This window comes from Perognathus longimembris, chromosome 3 (genome assembly GCF_023159225.1).
Source record: "Perognathus longimembris pacificus isolate PPM17 chromosome 3, ASM2315922v1, whole genome shotgun sequence".
Lineage (NCBI taxonomy): Eukaryota > Metazoa > Chordata > Mammalia > Rodentia > Heteromyidae > Perognathus > Perognathus longimembris.
Genome location: NC_063163.1, coordinates 116860751 through 116877059, shown reverse-complemented (window position 1 = coordinate 116877059; position 16309 = coordinate 116860751). Strand labels below are relative to the sequence as shown.

The window sequence follows — 16309 nt, the reverse complement described above, 5'->3', positions numbered from 1 at the left end:
CACCCCAGCACACACCTTCTAGCGCACTCTCCCTGGGTAAGGCGTCCTGACTACTAACCTGCTGCCCTGCCCCTTGGGTTTCTGCCAGTGCCAGGCCTCTGTCCCTTCTTAGAAGTTCTGTCCCCTAGAGCTAGAGGCAGTGGATGGAACACTCACTGGGGGTGGGGGGGGGGGGGAAGCTCCTGGTCAGCCCAGGCGAATCAGACCCCAGATCTTAGCACGAAGGTCCCCTCCCAGGGAGGAGGCAGAGCTAGGAGGATCTTCACATCTTGAATTGGGGGGTGGGGGGCGGAGGCTGAGGAGAGGTCCTCCACACAGCTTCTTGGTAGGGCTTAAGGGTTGTGGGGGGGCCTCGCAAGGGGGCCTAGGGCAACAACTCTGAGGTACAGGTCAGGGCCACGCCCCCAGGGCCCCACCTGTATAGAGCAGCTAATGACAGCTGCGATGAAAGCAGGCTCCCGCGCGTGCTTAGGAGGCGGCCGGTCAGGCCACTTTCCGGGGCGCGCCTCCAGGTGGGCTGCGGAGGTTGACGCGGGAGGCCCCCTCCGGGTTTGCCATTTCGGGGAGGCAGCGACCACCCTCCTCGTGCTGGTCGGGAGGAAAAAGGCGAAGCCCCAGCCCCGGCCCGCCTGGCCGCCGCCTCCTCCTCCCTCCTCCTCCTCCTCCTCCTCGGCGCGCGCGTCTCCTGTTGCTTCTGCGCCGCGCGAAGATCCGGCGCGCACAGGGGAGGGGTCTGCGCGGGGGACACTTCCCAGAAGCCACCGGACCTCGGCCCCCCGCCCCCCCCCAAGAACCCAGCCCCGGAGTACCCCCCACCCCGGCGAGCCTCGGCCCGCCCCCCCTCGAGCTGCCGGAGGCGGGAAAGCGCCCAGGCCGCGCCCACCGCCCTGCGCCCTGCCCCCAGCCGCCACTCCCGCGCCTCCGCCGACTCCGCTGTCCTCCCTCCCGGGATCGGCTTGGGGGGACCCTCCGCGCGCAGGTGAGTGCTGGCGACGTGGGCCGAGGGGGCCCCTTCCTCCGACGGGAGGGGGCTCGGGTGGGATCCGATCCTCCCGCGCGGGCAGCGCCAAGTCTTGTTTGTGCCAGGGGTGCGCGCGCGCGCCTGGGCCTGGGGCAGCTGCGCCCCCCGGGCCTTCCCCCACTCCCCCCCCCCGCAGCCACGTCGATTTGGGGGGCTGTCAACAAGGGGGTGGGCGTCAGAAGGAGGAGAAGGATCCTCGGGAGGGAGGCCTGTCGGGCGGCGATGTTGGGGTGATGATGGTGGCCGGGGAAATGCGCTCGTGGCTGCCCTGAGCTTGGGGGCTGGGGTTCTCCGGGGAAGGGCAGAGGGCAGCCCCCCTTCTCCCTCCTGTTTATTTCCGAGTTTTCCTTTGTTGCCTGGAAGCGGGGACCCTCGAGGAGCAGGGGTGCGTGCAAGGAGCCCCGAGTGTGGCCACACCAGCATAACAAAATGGAACTTGCTGGCTTGGTGTTTGTCAGTCGGGGGTGTGGGCTGCTGTGGACCAAGAAGGGGGCCCTAAGGCCTCGGGGCTCCCGCGTGAGCGAGCATCACCCTGCTTCTCCTTCCCGCCTGCGGTTCTGATGGCTCCCGGGGAGCTCTGGTGGGTGCCCCGTGCCCCCCTTTCCCCGGCTGGGCCGCCCCTGCCCGGCGGTGCCCCGTCCTCCTTCGCTTGGGCAGAGCAGCGCGCTCCCTGCGGCTTTCCTCCGCTCTGACAAGTGGTAGAGCAACCTGGCTGCGAGAGCGAGGCCGAGGCCCACGTCAGACCGCGGGGCCTGCGGCTCCCGGAGCCGGTTCACCGGGCCGGCCTCCCTCCGCATCCTTTGTCTCCTGGCCTGGGTGCCCTGGCCCGGCCGGGCCTTCCAGGTTGGTGACTGGATGGGTGGGCACCCCGGGCCCTCTGTGAAAGGGCCTCCACCTTGGCAGTCCCGCAGCCCTCATATTGTGTATGTTGAATGTGTGTATCTGTTTCACAACTTGGCCTTTTGCACGTGACCCGCCTGGTGGTTGCCATGGAAACGCCTCCGGGTTCTCAACCTCCCTCCCTGTTCTGCCCATTCCTCCCCTCCCCTGCCGCCTCCCCTCCCCCAGTGTGGTTGCCTGGATACTGGTTATCCCTGGCTTCCGAGAGGAGACCCTGGAAATCTGGTTCCCACTTCAAACAGGTGACCCTGCCCCCCCATCCACCTGACACCCTGTCACAAGCATCACCGACACATGATATGCATAGCACAACACCGCCCTCGACACGCCTCCCACACCCCCCCATTAACACACACGCGTCGCACCAATCCGCACCACATACACCAGACACCCTACCACATCACCTAACATGCTTCACTTACACCTGCCCTCATGCTGTGTGTGTGCTCACACTCATCCCAACAGGAACATATATACTATTGCTTACATACACACACACTAACACACTAGTAGAAGGTGGAGGAAAAGGGCACCTCCAGGTTCCATTACAGGTGCCAGGATTGAGTCTGGGCATCGACATCTCCTCGTGCGGAATTGTCCTTTCCGTGAGGCTCCAGGCTCTTCCTGTTACGGTGCCCCAGAGCTAAGGGCTGGGAGGAGGGGAGCCCCAGAAGGGGAAGGAAGTTAGGGCGCCTGGCTCCTGGCTGAGGCTCAGGCCGCTCCCCCTTACCAAGTCACATTTTCCTGCTTCTGGCTTGGCTTCTGCAGCCAGATCTGTGCGTTTGGAGAGCGGAATCGGTTTTGCCAAGGAACCCCAGATGGTCAGGGCTCTTCTAAGACTTGGGGCTTCTCTGGTCCTTCGGGAGCAGGTTGCAGAAAGAATTTCCTTCCTAGTTTCCATTTGCTGTTTGGGTTGGTGGAGAACCCGTTTCGTTCAGCCATTGGGGAATTGTGAGAGGCATCTACCACTCATCAGTTGTTGGGGAACACAGCAGAGAGGAGGGGGATACAGCTCCTAACCTCAGAATCAGGTTTCTCAGAGCCAGGAGTCTCGAGGGAGAATCTAGGCAGGATATAGGTGGGGAAACTGAGGCATAGAGGCCTCAATCCCACTAGTGGCTCAGCTGGGCTGGCCCTGGCGGAGCCTCTTCCTTTGTGTCACCCCTGCTATCAGGCAGGACTTTGGACCCCCCCCCCCACTTTTGCTCTGCATCTCTGGCCTTCTTTTCACCTGTTGCGGGTGGGGGTGCTTCTTCCTAGACCTATGAACCCCTTGTGGGTTCAGACATTAGAAGCCTGTACCTCTGAGGCAGTCTTTTGAAGCGAGGCTAGAGGGTGTGGCAAGGAGAGGGGAACTCAGGGAAACTCAGCCCACCTAGATTCCCCGCCCCCCCCAACCATAAGTCTGAGCACACGCTGGTGATACCCTCAGTCTGTTGGACTCTGCTGGTCTGAGCCCAGGGCTCCTAACAGCCCAGGTACTTACGCCTCAGCTCACCCCTCAGCTTCTTCAAGAGCGCCCCAGGGGGAGCAAGTCATTAGCCTAAACAGCACTGAGCCTGGGGCCACCAAGGAGCCAGGTTCCCACCCTGCTCTGATCTGAGCCTTGAGCTAGATTCCCACCCAGCTCTGATCTGAGCCTTGAGGAGCTAGATTCCCACCCAGCTCTGATCTGAGCCTTGCGTTTCCCAAGGGCAAATGCATTTATTCCACCTGTGTCCTTTCAGCTCTAAGTTTAACTTAGCCCTTGGCTAAAACCTCACCAAGGAGTTGGGAGTGTGTGCTAGTAACTGATCCCCCAGGAACGGAGCCCTCCATCTCCGGGTCTGTTTCTAGGGGGTCTCAGTCATGATTCGCGAGCTCCATCTTCCTTCTCGATTCGTGTGGACTGTACAATCCTGACAGAGATCCCTTTTCTCTCCAGGGCCCCATTTGTCCTCCTTGCTTCCCAGTACCGGGCAGGGCTGAGCTGTGGCCTTGGGTAAATGTTCCCCTTCCACCGTGGGGCAGGCCGGAGTCTGAGAGGCAGAGGGAGCCAGCCCCTCCTGGGTAGGGCTCCATCAAGTCTGGGCACTCAACAGGGCTGGCAGGCCTCGTTGGAGGATGCCCTCTGCACAAGGCCAGGCCCAGGCATGGCATTTCATGGGTCTGTGAGGCCCTCTTGGCCCCCAAGGCCTTGGCTGGCTGCAGCCTGTGCAGCAGCAGCAGCAGATGCCCGGCGGGGACACACCACCCTGGCCTGGCCCCGGCCCCAGTGCGAAGCAAGGCATTCCTGGCGCGGGGGCTCTGACCTGGGAAACATGAATCCACAAAGGGAAACGTTTGTCTCAAAAATGTGTGTGTGTGAGCGGGGCGGGGGTTGGGGGCGGGGGGAGCTGGAGCCCAGGAGGGGGGATGGGGTGGGGTGGGGCCCCTGGATACCAGGCTGGGCCGTATTCCAGCCCAAATAGCTGATTTGGGTGGGGAGAGCAAGGGAGGAGATGTGTGGGAATGTCGTCCCCCCCCCCCCCCCGCCCCCCGCCTGCCCCAAAGCCCCAGCTGCAGGGCAAGCAGACCTGGGTGGAGAGACCAGAGGCGTCGTCTCCATGTTATTCCTCCTTGCAATAGGGCAGCTCCTGTGGGCTGCTCCAGGTGCCCCCACCCCACCCCCCCCTCCTCTCCAGGAAGTCACTGTACCCCTCCTCCCCCGCAGGAGAGACCCCACTCACGCACGTGTGCACCCACGGGCTCACACATAATCCTCCACACCAGACGCGCGGCTCGCACATCCCCACACGCCTCCCCTCCTCACCCAGCCGCCGCCTCCCGCCAGTCCCGGTCCCTTCCTTCCCCTCCGTGCTCGCACCCGGAGCCACGTACTGGGTGACCCAGGGGCTCATGTCCGGTCTTCTCGAAGCCCCCTGGCTTTTCAAGGAACGGCGGGTGTCTGGCCCCGCACACCGGGCTCTGTAATCCGGCTGCAGCTGCCTCTCGGGGCACCTTCTCTGGGTGCTCAGCCCGAGCCCCAAGTTTTCCCGTCCTTACTCCTGGCTGTGGAGCAGAGCATGGTGGCCTAGGTGGACACACAAACTTGGCTGGGAAGCCTCCATCGATCGCCCCCTGACGCGCTTGAGGAGGGCAGTGGGGTGCTTCCCCGACCTCCCCCCTCCCCCCAGGCCGCCATGACGCTAACTAGTCTACCAGTGACGTCACGGCGACGTCACCACCCAAGGCCCCTCCCACCAAGCCCAAGCCCTGGAGTCTGATTAGTCACAGCCACCCCGGCTGCTCTGCTCCCTTGCAGACTCGTTTCTTCCAGCGCGAGGTCCGATCGCCCCACAGCCCCCCCCACCCCTGCACTTACGTGGGAAGAGACCTCGTCCCTCACTCGCTCTCCCTTTCCCCCACCCCACTCCCCGGGTATTGCTCAGAATTCCTGCATCTGGGGAAGGTTTGAGGACCGCGCAGAGACAGGCTGATTCATCCTCCCATTTGGGGATTCGACTCAGACGGCAGAAAGGAGGAAGTGGGGGGGGGGGGCTGAGTTGGTTGTTTTTGTTTTTGTTTTGTTTTGATGGGGGGGGTGCCTAAATGCTTCCAAAATGACTACACTTAGCCAAACACAATCCACGCAGATTGGATTGTAACTTAAAGACATGGATGCTGAACATCCGTTCATTCATTCATTCATTCATTAGTGTTCACTGACTAGCTACTACGCTCAGGTGCTGAACATCCAGTGTATCCGATACCTAAGTGTGTTTTAACCCTAAGGAGGCTACTTTGCCTGGGAGACACACACACACACACACACATACACACACACACACTGGTAGTGCAGGATAAGGTGTAGGCCCTTGGCGTTGTGGGAAGGGGGGAGGGGGGAGGGGAGGGACACTGTGTTTGTTTTGTTTGTTTCTGCCAGTCCTGGGGCTTGGACTCAGGGCCTGAGCACTGTCCCTGGCTTCTTTTTGCTCAAGGCTAGCCCTCTGCCACTTTAGCCGCAGCACCACTTCTGGCCGTTTTCTATATATGTGGTGCTGAGGAATCGAACCCAGGGCTTCCTGTATCCGAGGCGAGCACTCTTGCCACTAGGCCATATTCCCAGCCGTGTCTGGATGTGTCAGAAGCAGACAGATAGGCTCAGCCCACAGCCCTCCTCCTCCCACCCCCAGGTCAGGCACATTTCTGGCCCTGCAGGCAAGTGAAGATGAATATATGCGAAGTCTCTGTAGGCTGAAATCTGAGGGCCAGACCTGAGCCTCTGAGGAGTCAAGGGGGTGGGACACAAGCGCAGAGGGCTGCAGCCCGGCCCCGTGGTCTACCTGTGAGTGGCGTGGTGTGGGCCTGGCCTCGTGGTCTACCTGTGGGCCCCGTGGTCTACCTGTGGGCGGTGTGGGTGGCGTGGCATGGGGCTGGCTGCAGCCTGGCCCCGTGGTCTACCTGTGGGCGGTGTGGTGTGGGCCCAGCCCCGTGTTCTCTGGCCCCGTGGTCTACCTGTGGGTGGCGTGGTGTGGTCCCGGCCTTTGGGCCCCTGGCCGCAGCTGCTGTTGGGGCTGCGCCTCCGTCAGCCAGTGCGGGAAGTGGAGGTGACCTGTCCTTGCCTGAGTCACACCACCCAGCCTTCCAGGACCAGATTGTACCTTCTGTGCCGTTCTGCCTCCCGTCCAGGTTCTGGAAGGGCACTGAGACCCCCGGGACCAGCAGGTGCCTGGGACCCTGCACCCTGACACTCTGGGCAGCTGCTCTGGTGGTGCTGTTCCCAGAGTCCTGGGCTGGCACTTCCTGTCACCTTGGCAGGGACAGTGGGAGGACAGGGGGCCTGCACCTGCTAGCGGGCCAGTCCCGGGGGGGGGGGGGCTTTGCAGGGAGGCTTCTAGAACTCCAGGACTGGGCTTGGGAGTTTGTGAATTGTTTTCCTTCCTGAGGAAGAAAACTTCATTTCCCTTCTAGGCCAGTTCTTTCCTTCTTCTTTGTCTGCCCGTGGCCAAGTGTGGCTTTGGCAGAAACAAGTGCTCAAGATAAAAGGTTAAAACAACAAGTTCCGCCGGGATGGGACGCTTTGCCTCTCCCGCTCCACCCCGTACAGCGGCTGGATTGGGTCTCAGCCTCAGAGAAACAGCCCAGAGCCCCGTGGACCCCCAGACACTGACGGCCCAGGCCTCCTAAGTGGGGGGGGGCCCTCTCTTCATACACGGGTGAGGTTGGGCAGAATCTCCCACAGTGGACTATTCAGGGGGACCCTGCTTCCCTTCCTGTGTCCTCACCAGCTCCTTGCTGGGGCTTTGGGGTGGGGGTGGGGGGTGCCAATCATTTCCTAGCTAGTCTATTAAACAGAAGGATTGATATTTAATTGTTTATTTGATTGAGGGAGCAGGCTGTGTTTCCGCTGGAGGCCGCAGATCCATCAGTGGTCTCTGCTCCAGACCTGGGGCACTTACAGCTTTAAAAGGCTCGGCCGCCTCTCGGCTTTGTGGCCTGGAACCAGAGGAACCAGAGACACCCGGGCTGTCGTAGAAGCTCCGGACACGCCACGTGGGCTGGGCCCTGTGCCAGGAGGCAAGATGGGGAGGGAGGACTGGTTTTGTGTTTTCACCGATTTTAAAATTTATATTGTTTTTCTAAAAAACATACTTCCTTTCTTCTTTGGTGCCGGTACTGGAGCTTGAACTCAGAACCTAAGTTCTACCACTTGAATCATCCTTCCACTTCTGGCTTTTTTCCCCGGTTCGCGGGAGATAAAAGTCTCTCCGATGTAGGCTGGCTTTGAACCTGCCGTCCTCAGATCTCATCTTTCTGAGTAGCTGGCATTGCAGGTGCGAGCCACGAGCACCCGGCTTCATTTTTTTTTTTTTTTAACGCTCTCTAAAGTGTGGCTACCGTTGGGAATTGGAGTAAACAGGGACGGGAAAGGCCGGGCAGGCTAAGTACCAGGAAGAGAGACGCACACGGGGCGGGAGGTGGAGAGTGGATGATCTCCCTTGCAAGCAAGCCACGGGCGAGCAGGCAGCAAGGCTCGGAACGCAGCAGATGCACGCACAGAAGAAAAGCTCGACTTCAAACCCACGGACGCGCCAACCAGAGCTGTGAGGAGCGTGGCAAACCCAGCACCCGCCAGGGCACTGGTCATCCATGTTCAGGACAGAGTGGGGCGAGGCCATTACTACAACACGAGAGGCCGCGGTGCCAGCCCGGGGGGCCATGTGAGAAGGACCTTGGCACGTTTTCTCCCGTGCCCTTTACAGACGCCCTGGGCGGAGGGTGAGGAATGGACTGGGCTGCACTGCCTGCCCGGGTTCCCGCCCCCACCTATCCGTCTGCGAGATCCTGCAGTGGAATCACCGTCGGTGGCTCACGCCCCGTCACCCTGGCTCCTCGGGGGGGCTGAGACCTGAGGGTCACCGCGTGAGCCAGCCCAGACAGGAAAGTCAGGCAGACCCTCCTCTCCAGCGAACCACCGGAAAACTGACGTCCCTCGCCGCTGCCTGGACTCGGGATCTGGCACATTGCTCTACCGGCCCCCCCCCCCCCCCGGCTTCTCTTTCTGAGCCGTTTTCCACCCAGCGATTAAGTGAAGTGACGTGACTCAGGGTTGGAGAGAGAATCGCCAGGAGAGCACTTCTGGTCGCGTGGTGCACGCGCTCACGGGCCTCGGGCGGCTGACGAGGGCCCAAGGGCAGGAGAACGGGAGAGGAAAGTGGGCGTGGAGATCCCACTGCGGGCCAGGAGGGCTGCGGGCCCGCGCCCGGGCGGATGGACGCGTGGAGATCGATGTAATGCGCCGCAGCGGGAGTGGATAAAAATGGAAGCTCTTTCTAAATGTAGGATGGGCTGGCCCCCGGGGGCGCACACCCGTCATCCCGGCTACCCGGATGGCTGAGGATCACGGACTGAAGCCAGCCCGAGCGGGGAAGTCTTTGGAGACTTATCTCGAACCACCAAAAGGCCAGGAGTTTAGCTCTGGCTCAAGTGGTAGAGAACCAGCTTAGGGACAGCGCCCAGGCCCTGAGTTCAAACCCCAGGGCTAGCGCTAAAACAAGCAAACAGGATAGTCGAAGCCATCTAAACAAGTGGGGAGCTGGGAGACACAGAGGCTCAGGAGTCCCCGTTCCCAGGGTCATGCCTTCTCAGGTACCCTGACCCTGCCAGGTAGGTCCCAAGGGCCCTCGGCAATGACCCAGGGCCTCAATGCAGTTTTGTTGTTTTTTTGGTATCGGTACTGGGGCTTGAACTCAGGGCTTCACCCTCCCCCCTAAGCTTTTTTTTTGCTTACGGCTGGTGCTCCACCTTGCCTCCGTTTTCAGCTTTTTGGTGGTTCATTGGAGATAAGAGTCTCACAGACTCTCCTGTCTGATCTGCCTTTGAACGGAAATCCTCAACTCTCGGCCTCCAGAGGAGCGAGGGTTACAAGTGTGAGCCACCGGCCGTTCATCTCAATGTCATTCTAACATGAACACTGAGTCTCGTGGAGTGTTCTGGAAGCCGAGCCCCCCTCTCCCAGCCCCACCTGGTTAGGCCCATCCTGTCCTTTATTCAGACATTCCTGCCTCTTCTCCTCCCTGTATTCTGTAAACATTGGGCTAGGAGATCACATTTATCATCTCTCCTCTCTTAGCCGGCCTCTCACCCCAGCCGGTCCCCGGCCTTCCTGCTTTCTCCCTGGGTGGAGGAAGAGAGGAATGTAGGGAGGGCAAGGGGGGGATGGAGGGGGGGGGCGGATAGTTCCCTGGTGGAGCAGCGAGAGACAAAGACATCTGTGTCTCTGCAGAGGCTCTGTGTTTGCTCTTGGCTACCGGGTGCCGGGCGGGTCAGCTGTCCCCCCACTGGGATTTTTCAAGGCGTGTTGGGGGGCCACGGGGCACCGGCGGAGACCTTGGCTGAGGGTTGGGGGGGAGGAGGAATGGGCTGGTGTCATCTGGGGCCCAGGAGTGGCCTGAAGACGGGGACCAGGCCACGTCTTAAGATCTTTGGCAGTATTTCTTTCAGTACGCTGTAACTTGATCGGAAATGTTTTCTTCAGAGCACAAAGACAGGTCTGAACTCTCTGGCTTGGCATTCAGCGTCCTCCACAGTCAGGACGGAAAAACAATACAGAAGCCCCAGCGTCAAGACCCGTGCTGCCCACCTGGCCCCGGATTCTGCAGTGCAAACAGCCGAGGCTGTCTTGTGGCTGCTGGAAGGTCCCGCGGACAGGGCTGGGCTCTGCGGGCCTGGGAGCCCGGAGCTGAGCGCGGCCCGGAGGGACGCCAGCCTCTCTGCGGCTGTGCTGCCCCCTGGTGGCCGGGAGGTGGAGGGCCTTGGGGCTGCCGCTTCCTGCCGGGGAGTGGAGTGTGAACCTGACAGCTTATCTGCCCAGGGGTTCGGACCACGTTCAGTCTCACCCCACATGGTAGCAGGCAAACAGCCCTGAGCGCGTCTGCCTCGGGCTTCTTTCCCTTCTCCTCTCTGTACCACTTGGGAGTAAGGAGTGTGTCCTCTGGACTCCGTCCCTCCATCCCTCCGTCCCTGCGTCCCTGCGTGGGGCCACTGCCTCTCCCAGCCCCGCCCAAGAGGCCGGATCCAGTGTCATCTGGGAGGACGGGCTGACTCTCAGAAGTTTAATCCTGTGGCCATTTGGGAAGATGATGAATGAAAGTATCTGGGGAGGGATGACGTTTGCATTTATTTATTTCCCTCCCTCCCTCCCTCCCTCCTCCCACCCTCCCTCCCTCCCTCCCTTCTTGTCTCAGACAAAAAGGACTTGAACTCATTATCTGATTCTTTTGCTCATCGGCTGGCACTCTACCACCTGAGCCATGCCACCAACCCCCTACTTTGGCATTCTAAAGATGAAGCATGAGTCACTTTACCAGGGCCCAGCAAGGTTGGCGGGATTATAGGGGTGCTTTTTTTTTTTTTTGGTCTGTAGTTATTTGTTTCAGTACTGGGGTTCAAACGCAGGGCCTCATACTTGCTAGACAGTCGCTTTGCCACTTGAGCCATGCTTCCAGCCTGAGATGTGAGTTTACTGCCCTCTCTGATATGAAATGGACCCTCTGACGGGGGCGGGGGGGCATTGGCTGTGGGGACCAGGCCGGAAGTCCCCATCTTAGTGGCCTGGAGGGCACACAGGCCGTCTCCGGGGGTCCCAGGGCTTATGGGAGGGTCATTGCATTGGTGCCCTGTGGCGTGGGTCAGGTGTAGCGTCTGCTACTTGTTCTCATCACTTGTATTCGTTAGCGCAATGCCCACGGAGGGCGCTGGGCCTCGCTGGCTGGCTGCAGCCTTGGTCTCTCCTCAGAGCTGGAGCTCCCAGAGGGAAGCTGGGGGTTTGACGGGCTTGGGGTGGGGAGCTGCGCGGGGTGTAACGTCCTCCTCCTTCCGTCCCCAGACGCCATGGAGTTGCTGTTGATTTTCCTCTGCAGCCTTCTGGCTCCCACCATCCTGGCCAGTGGTAAGGGCCCCCGGGATCTAGTGGGGCCAAGATGGCAGCCACGGCCTTATCTGGTGGAAGGGCCTGACCTTTGGAGACCCTGTAAATCGAGGCTGGTCAGGTGCTCCTTCCTTCAGCTAAGAGAAAGTTCTGGAAAGTGGCAACTGTCTGATTCAGCCTGTCTACCTCTCCCCACAGGAGTCTAGCTGGGTCTACTTTTAAGTCCCCCCAAGATTCCCCAGCACCCGTGGACCTTCAGCCTGAACCTTAGCGCCTAGGCCATAATAACCCAGCCCTGGTGTTATGCCGGTCTGCAGACTTTTCCTGCGCCTTTCTCAGGCCCCGCCCTCGGTTCCCAGGCCCCGCCCTTGCTTCTGAAGCCCCGCCCTCGGTTCCCAGGCCACGCCCTTGCTTCTGAAGCCCTGCCCTCGGTGCCCAGGCCCCGCCCTTGCTTCTGAAGCCCCGCCCTCGGTTCACAGGCCCCGCCCTTGCTTCTGAAGCCCCGCCCTCAGTTCACAGGCCCCGCCCTCCGTGCCCCAGGCCCCGCCCTTGCTTCTGAAGCCCCGCCCTCAGTTCACAGGCCCCCGCCCTCCGTGCCCCAGGCCCCGCCCTTGCTTCTGAAGCCCCGCCCTCGGTTCACAGGCCCCGCCCTGCCATGCATCCCCCAGTGTCTCACCTAGGGGCAGTTCTTTGTGGGGCAGCAAGGCCTGAGAGGCAGGAGGGTAATCCCGGCGCGGGCCCCTTCCTCTCCACAATGTCTGTTTCCTTCTGCAGCCGCCGAGAAGGAGAAGGAAAAGGACCCTTTTCATTACGGTGAGTGGCCTCAGCAAGAGGGGGTGCAGGAGGCGGAGAGCGAGGTGCAGCCCCGCCCAGGGAGGGCCGCGCATGCCCCTCCCCGCCCGCCCCGCCTTCATCTCGGCTCCTGCTTCATTCCTTCCTTCCTTCCTTCCTTCGACAGACTACCAGACCCTGAGGATTGGCGGCCTGGTGTTTGCGGTGATCCTGTTCTCGGTGGGGATTCTCCTGATCCTCAGTAAGTGGCTTTGTTCCTGGCTCTCAGCAGGTGGGGCAGAGGAAGCCTGGCCCCCCGGCCTGTCTCCTTCAGGCCCAAAGTAGGTGCTCAGGAAAGGGGCATGACCGCGCCCTGCGGTTCTGGGCCGTCCTGGCCGCGGACTTCTGGGTGGACAAGCCCTCCCCCAGCCAGCTCTGGCTATGGGCCGTTCGGGGAGCATGACCTTGAACTCCCCCCAGGGCCATAACCTTCCGTGGTTTCTTGTGCTTCTCAGGTCGCAGGTGCAAATGCAGTTTCAATCAGAAGCCTCGGTAAGGATGACGGGCTGTGTCCATCAGGGTGACACCAAGAGGGGCAGGGACGGGCCTGTGGACCCTGGGACGTTCTCTCGGAGACTTTTCCCAGAGGCACGGAGAAAGGAAAAGGGGGAATGGGGCGGGGGAGAGGGTTGGGTAGGGGTACGGTGTGAACTTGAGGATTGCGTGTGACTTTGGGGTGAAGGAGGGGGTCGAAGCTTTGAGGGCCCGCCTCTGAGCTGAATGGAGGGGTGAGGGGATTGGGCAAGAAGGTTCTGGAACCTTGTCTGGAGAGGGGAAACAGATGGCCTCATGGTCTCTCCAGCATCTCAGTCCCTGCCCCTGCCTCTTGTCACTGGGCTCTTGGAGCAATGTAGATGCTCTGGGTACCCCCAGCCCCCCCCCCAACGGTGGCCAAGGCCCCTCTGGACCTCACTCGAATCCCCTCTGACTCCTGAGGGGGGTCACACCTTGTCCTCTGACCCCCGCCTGCGGGGAGCGGGGCTCCGGGGGTGCTGGGTGCCAGGCAGCCGAGCCCCAGCATGGAGAAGGGTGGCCTGCCAGGATTTGCCCTGGAGCCCCCCGACCCACCGCCGCCTCTCCTCCCTGGCAGGGCTCCGGGGGACGAGGAAGCCCAGGTGGAGAATCTCATCACCACGAACGGTACCGTGCCTGCTGGATGGAAGGGGGGGGGTGGGAGGGAGAGGGGGGCCCCCCGGGGCCTCTGTGGTGCCTCCCCTCGACTGGCTCGTGAGAGCCGCAGACCCCACCCTCACGCCACGCGGCCCCACCAGCACCAGGTCGGCCCCTGCGTGAGGCAGATCGGGGCTCGGGTCCAGGTTCTGGTCATCGCGGGGTGGCGGGGCGGCCGTCGGTGCCACGGGGACTCGCAGGCAGGCAGGCAGGGGTGGCGTCTTTCAACACCCCCCCCCCCCCCCCGCCTTTCTTTCTAGCCGCTGAGCCCCAGAAGGCAGAGAACTGAGGTGCAGCCCCCGGCGGCCAGGTGAGCTGTGCAGCCTGCTCCTCCTCCATCCCCGGCTCCGCCCTCACCGGGTGGGGGGGGGGCTTCGGGTGATTCCCCCCTCCCCCCCCCCAACCCCCCGCCCAGGACGCGGCATCCGTGCTGAGCTGCTCTGAGGAGCCTCCGTTCCCAGCACCCCCAAAAGAGCCATCCAGTCCTGAGACGTCCGGGGCTCTGCTCAGCCCCGGGCTCGGGAGGCTGGCTGCCCTGCCGCCGCCCGGACAGCTGTGGGGGGCGGGGGGGGGAAGGGGGCCGGACACCCCAGTGCACAAGGGCTCCCGAGAGACACTGAGTCGCTTACGCCCTCCTTTCAAGGACGTTTCATCATGAAGCTTCACGGGTCTCCTTGAACGTAGACGGCACGTGCCCCGGCCTTCTGTGCCGGCGTCGGGGTCCTCAGCATCTGTGGGCACTGCGTGTGTGCATACGTGTGTGCGCGTGCGTGTGCTTGCATGTGTATCTGTCCTTTGCATCTCTGACTGTAGGGGGCGCCAGAGTGCGCGGTGACTGGCCCCTGCTTTCCATTCCTGAGGTGCCCTGTTTAACTCCATCCTAAATTGTCAGTGGAGAGCACGCTCCCTCTCTTCCTCCCTCTCTCTCTCTCTCTGGCTTCTCCTGGGCACCGGTGGCTCCCGCCTGTAACCCTAGCTACTCAGGAGGCTGAGCTCTGATGACGGCAGTTTGAAGCCAGTGTAGGCAGGAAGCTCTGTGAGACTCTTGTCTCCAATAAACTACTTAGAAAACGCAGGAAGTGGCGCTGTGGCTCAAGTGGTAGAGTGCTGGCCTTGGCACAGAGAGGCTCAGGGACAGAGTTCAGGCCTAAACCAGCAAAAAAAAAAAAAAAAAAAAAAGCCAAGGGATAGCACCCAGGCCCTGAGTTCAAGCCCCAGTACCAGCACCAGAAACAATCAGTGGCCGTGTACAGTGGTGCACGCCTCTTGTCCCTGCGTGCCTGTCTGTCACACGGAAGCACAAAGAGGACGATCACAGCCAGACCCTGCCCCAAAAGTCACCGAGGCAAAGAGGGCCTCAGCTTCTAGAGGACCTGCCTCGCGAGTGTGAGGCCTTGCGTTCGATTCCCAGCACCCCAAAAAACGCACTGACTGAGTGAGGTCTTTCTCAGAAGCTGCTCTCTCCTTGGTGAATAAGGGCGAAGCGATGGAGAGGCGCGTGGGACTGTGGGTATTTCCAGGGGCCGAGAGGCTGCGCCCGGGGCAGCCCGGGATACCGAGGAGGAGGCAGGATTGCATTGTAATGGACGTTCTCTCCCTCCTCAGCCTCCAGAACCCGTGGCCAGCCACCTGGAGAAGAGCTGCGCGCCCTGTGTCTCTCCCGGCCCCCGCCCAGGCCGCCCCCTCCCTCCAGTGCCGTGTCTGTGTGTGTGTCTGTGTGTCTGCCGCTTGTGGTCTTTGTGGCTACGTGTCCGTGGGTGGTTTTGTATTCGTGGACGGTGGACTCTCTGGGGCAGGAGCTTCGCCATGCTGCCATCGGCTCCTCCCCGTCCCTCCCTCCCCCTCCCCCCCATGCCTTCCGGCTCCCTGAGCCCAGTCGCTTCTGTGGATTTAGGGGTGGGCGTTGCCTGCCCATTGCACTGTGACCCAAGTCTGTTCAGAAGGTCCCTTAGCAATTGGAGCTTCCACGAGGGTGCTGGTGAGCCCGGCCTCACTGCTGGGCAGGCTGTTAGGTTCGGCTGTGGTCATTTTCCTCTCGGGGCTTCCTCTGTGTGCTCCTCTTCTGCCCTGGCTCTTTGGGGGGGCGGGGAGCACTGGTTTCTAGTCCCAGGGCCTCCCGGCCCCTTTCCTATCTTCTGAGCAATAACTTGAGCCCTGCTGCCGGGTGTGGACTTAGAGGGGAGGGGCGGCAGGGAGAGGAGGAGGGCCTTGGGGCGGCCCCGCCCCCGGCTGCATGTGTTTGGGGGGGGTCACTGGGGGAGCAGCGGAGGTGGTACCCGCTGTAGGTAGAGCCCCGCAGCCAGCGGGCCTGGGCAGCCCGGGCCAAGAAGGAGGGTCCCAGTGAGAAACTCGAACCCCGCCCGCCCTCTGTAACGAACGCACCTCCGCACCCCAGCCAGCCGAGCCGCCCCCCCCCCCCCCCCCACTCCGGGAGGGATCGCTCTTGTCTTGTGACCCATCCTTCTGACACCGGAAAACAAATAAAGCCTCATGGTTCCCAAGTGGTTGCTGGCTTTTTCTTTTTTTCTTTCCTGGCAAAGGACTCGATGAGTAAAGTACCTTGGTATTGTGCTGCCTCCGTCGAAATGGAGAGGTGCTGGCCTTGGTCCTAGCGATGGAGATAAATGGCCACTAAGTGTGTGGGGGGAGTGTATGGTTATTTGGGCTCCTCCCAGCCTCCAGCTCTGCCTCTGCCCCCCCCTTCTTCTCCGGGTGCCCTCCCCTCCTCCTCCACTCTGCATTCTCCCCACCCCCTCTGTGTCCTCCCTGATGCCCTGCCCCCACCCGTCCCCCAAGTCACCGGGCCCAGGCTTACCCCACGGCAGCCCTGCACTTTAGATGGGCTCCATCTTGGAGGAGAAAAGTGGCCTGACGCTCGCTGGCCTGGGACGGCCGTCGGGGCCTTCGTCCCGGCCCGCCACCCTCACGGCCTGGGAGGGTGATCGCGCAGACCTCCTGCCCTGGCCGCCCCGCACCCCCGCTCGGGGAGGCCGTCC

The 16309-nt window shown here is 61.7% G+C and overlaps 1 protein-coding gene and 1 long non-coding RNA gene across 4 annotated transcripts; one reads left to right on the top strand and one right to left on the bottom strand.

Annotated features, from left to right (window-relative positions):
* Window positions 1-780: 780 nt before the first annotated feature.
* On the top strand, window positions 781-15817 carry Fxyd6 (FXYD domain containing ion transport regulator 6). 3 transcript variants are annotated; one of them, XM_048343914.1, is made up of 8 exons: window positions 781-974; window positions 11268-11333; window positions 12087-12125; window positions 12271-12345; window positions 12599-12635; window positions 13234-13283; window positions 13574-13623; window positions 14919-15817. In XM_048343914.1, the coding sequence occupies exons 2-7, from the start codon at window positions 11276-11278 to the stop codon at window positions 13600-13602; spliced, it is 288 nt and encodes a 95-aa protein (XP_048199871.1). In that variant the 5' UTR covers window positions 781-974; window positions 11268-11275; the 3' UTR covers window positions 13603-13623; window positions 14919-15817. The 3 variants fall into 3 exon arrangements, with proteins under 3 accessions (XP_048199871.1, XP_048199869.1, XP_048199870.1); XM_048343912.1 differs by lacking the exon at window positions 781-974 and having other exon boundaries at window positions 11276-11428; window positions 11993-12125; XM_048343913.1 differs by lacking the exons at window positions 781-974; window positions 12087-12125; window positions 12271-12345 and adding an exon at window positions 11993-12086 and having other exon boundaries at window positions 11276-11428; window positions 12572-12635.
* Window positions 11290-12726, bottom strand: LOC125349610. Its single transcript, XR_007210542.1, has 3 exons — window positions 12573-12726; window positions 11989-12080; window positions 11290-11412 (listed from the first exon to the last, which is right to left on the bottom strand). It is a non-coding gene; the product is annotated as an uncharacterized LOC125349610 (long non-coding RNA).
* Window positions 15818-16309: the final 492 nt, after the last annotated feature.

Coding starts and splice junctions, on each gene's coding strand:
- Fxyd6 (XM_048343912.1), top strand. CDS start 11,276: ATGGAGTTGCTGTTGATTTTCCTCTGCAGCCTTCTGGCTCCCACCATC. Junction 11,429..11,992: donor GACCCTGTAAATCGAGGCTG/GTCAGGTGCTCC, acceptor TGTCTCACCTAG/GGGCAGTTCTTTGTGGGGCA. Junction 12,636..13,233: donor AGTTTCAATCAGAAGCCTCG/GTAAGGATGACG, acceptor CCTCCCTGGCAG/GGCTCCGGGGGACGAGGAAG.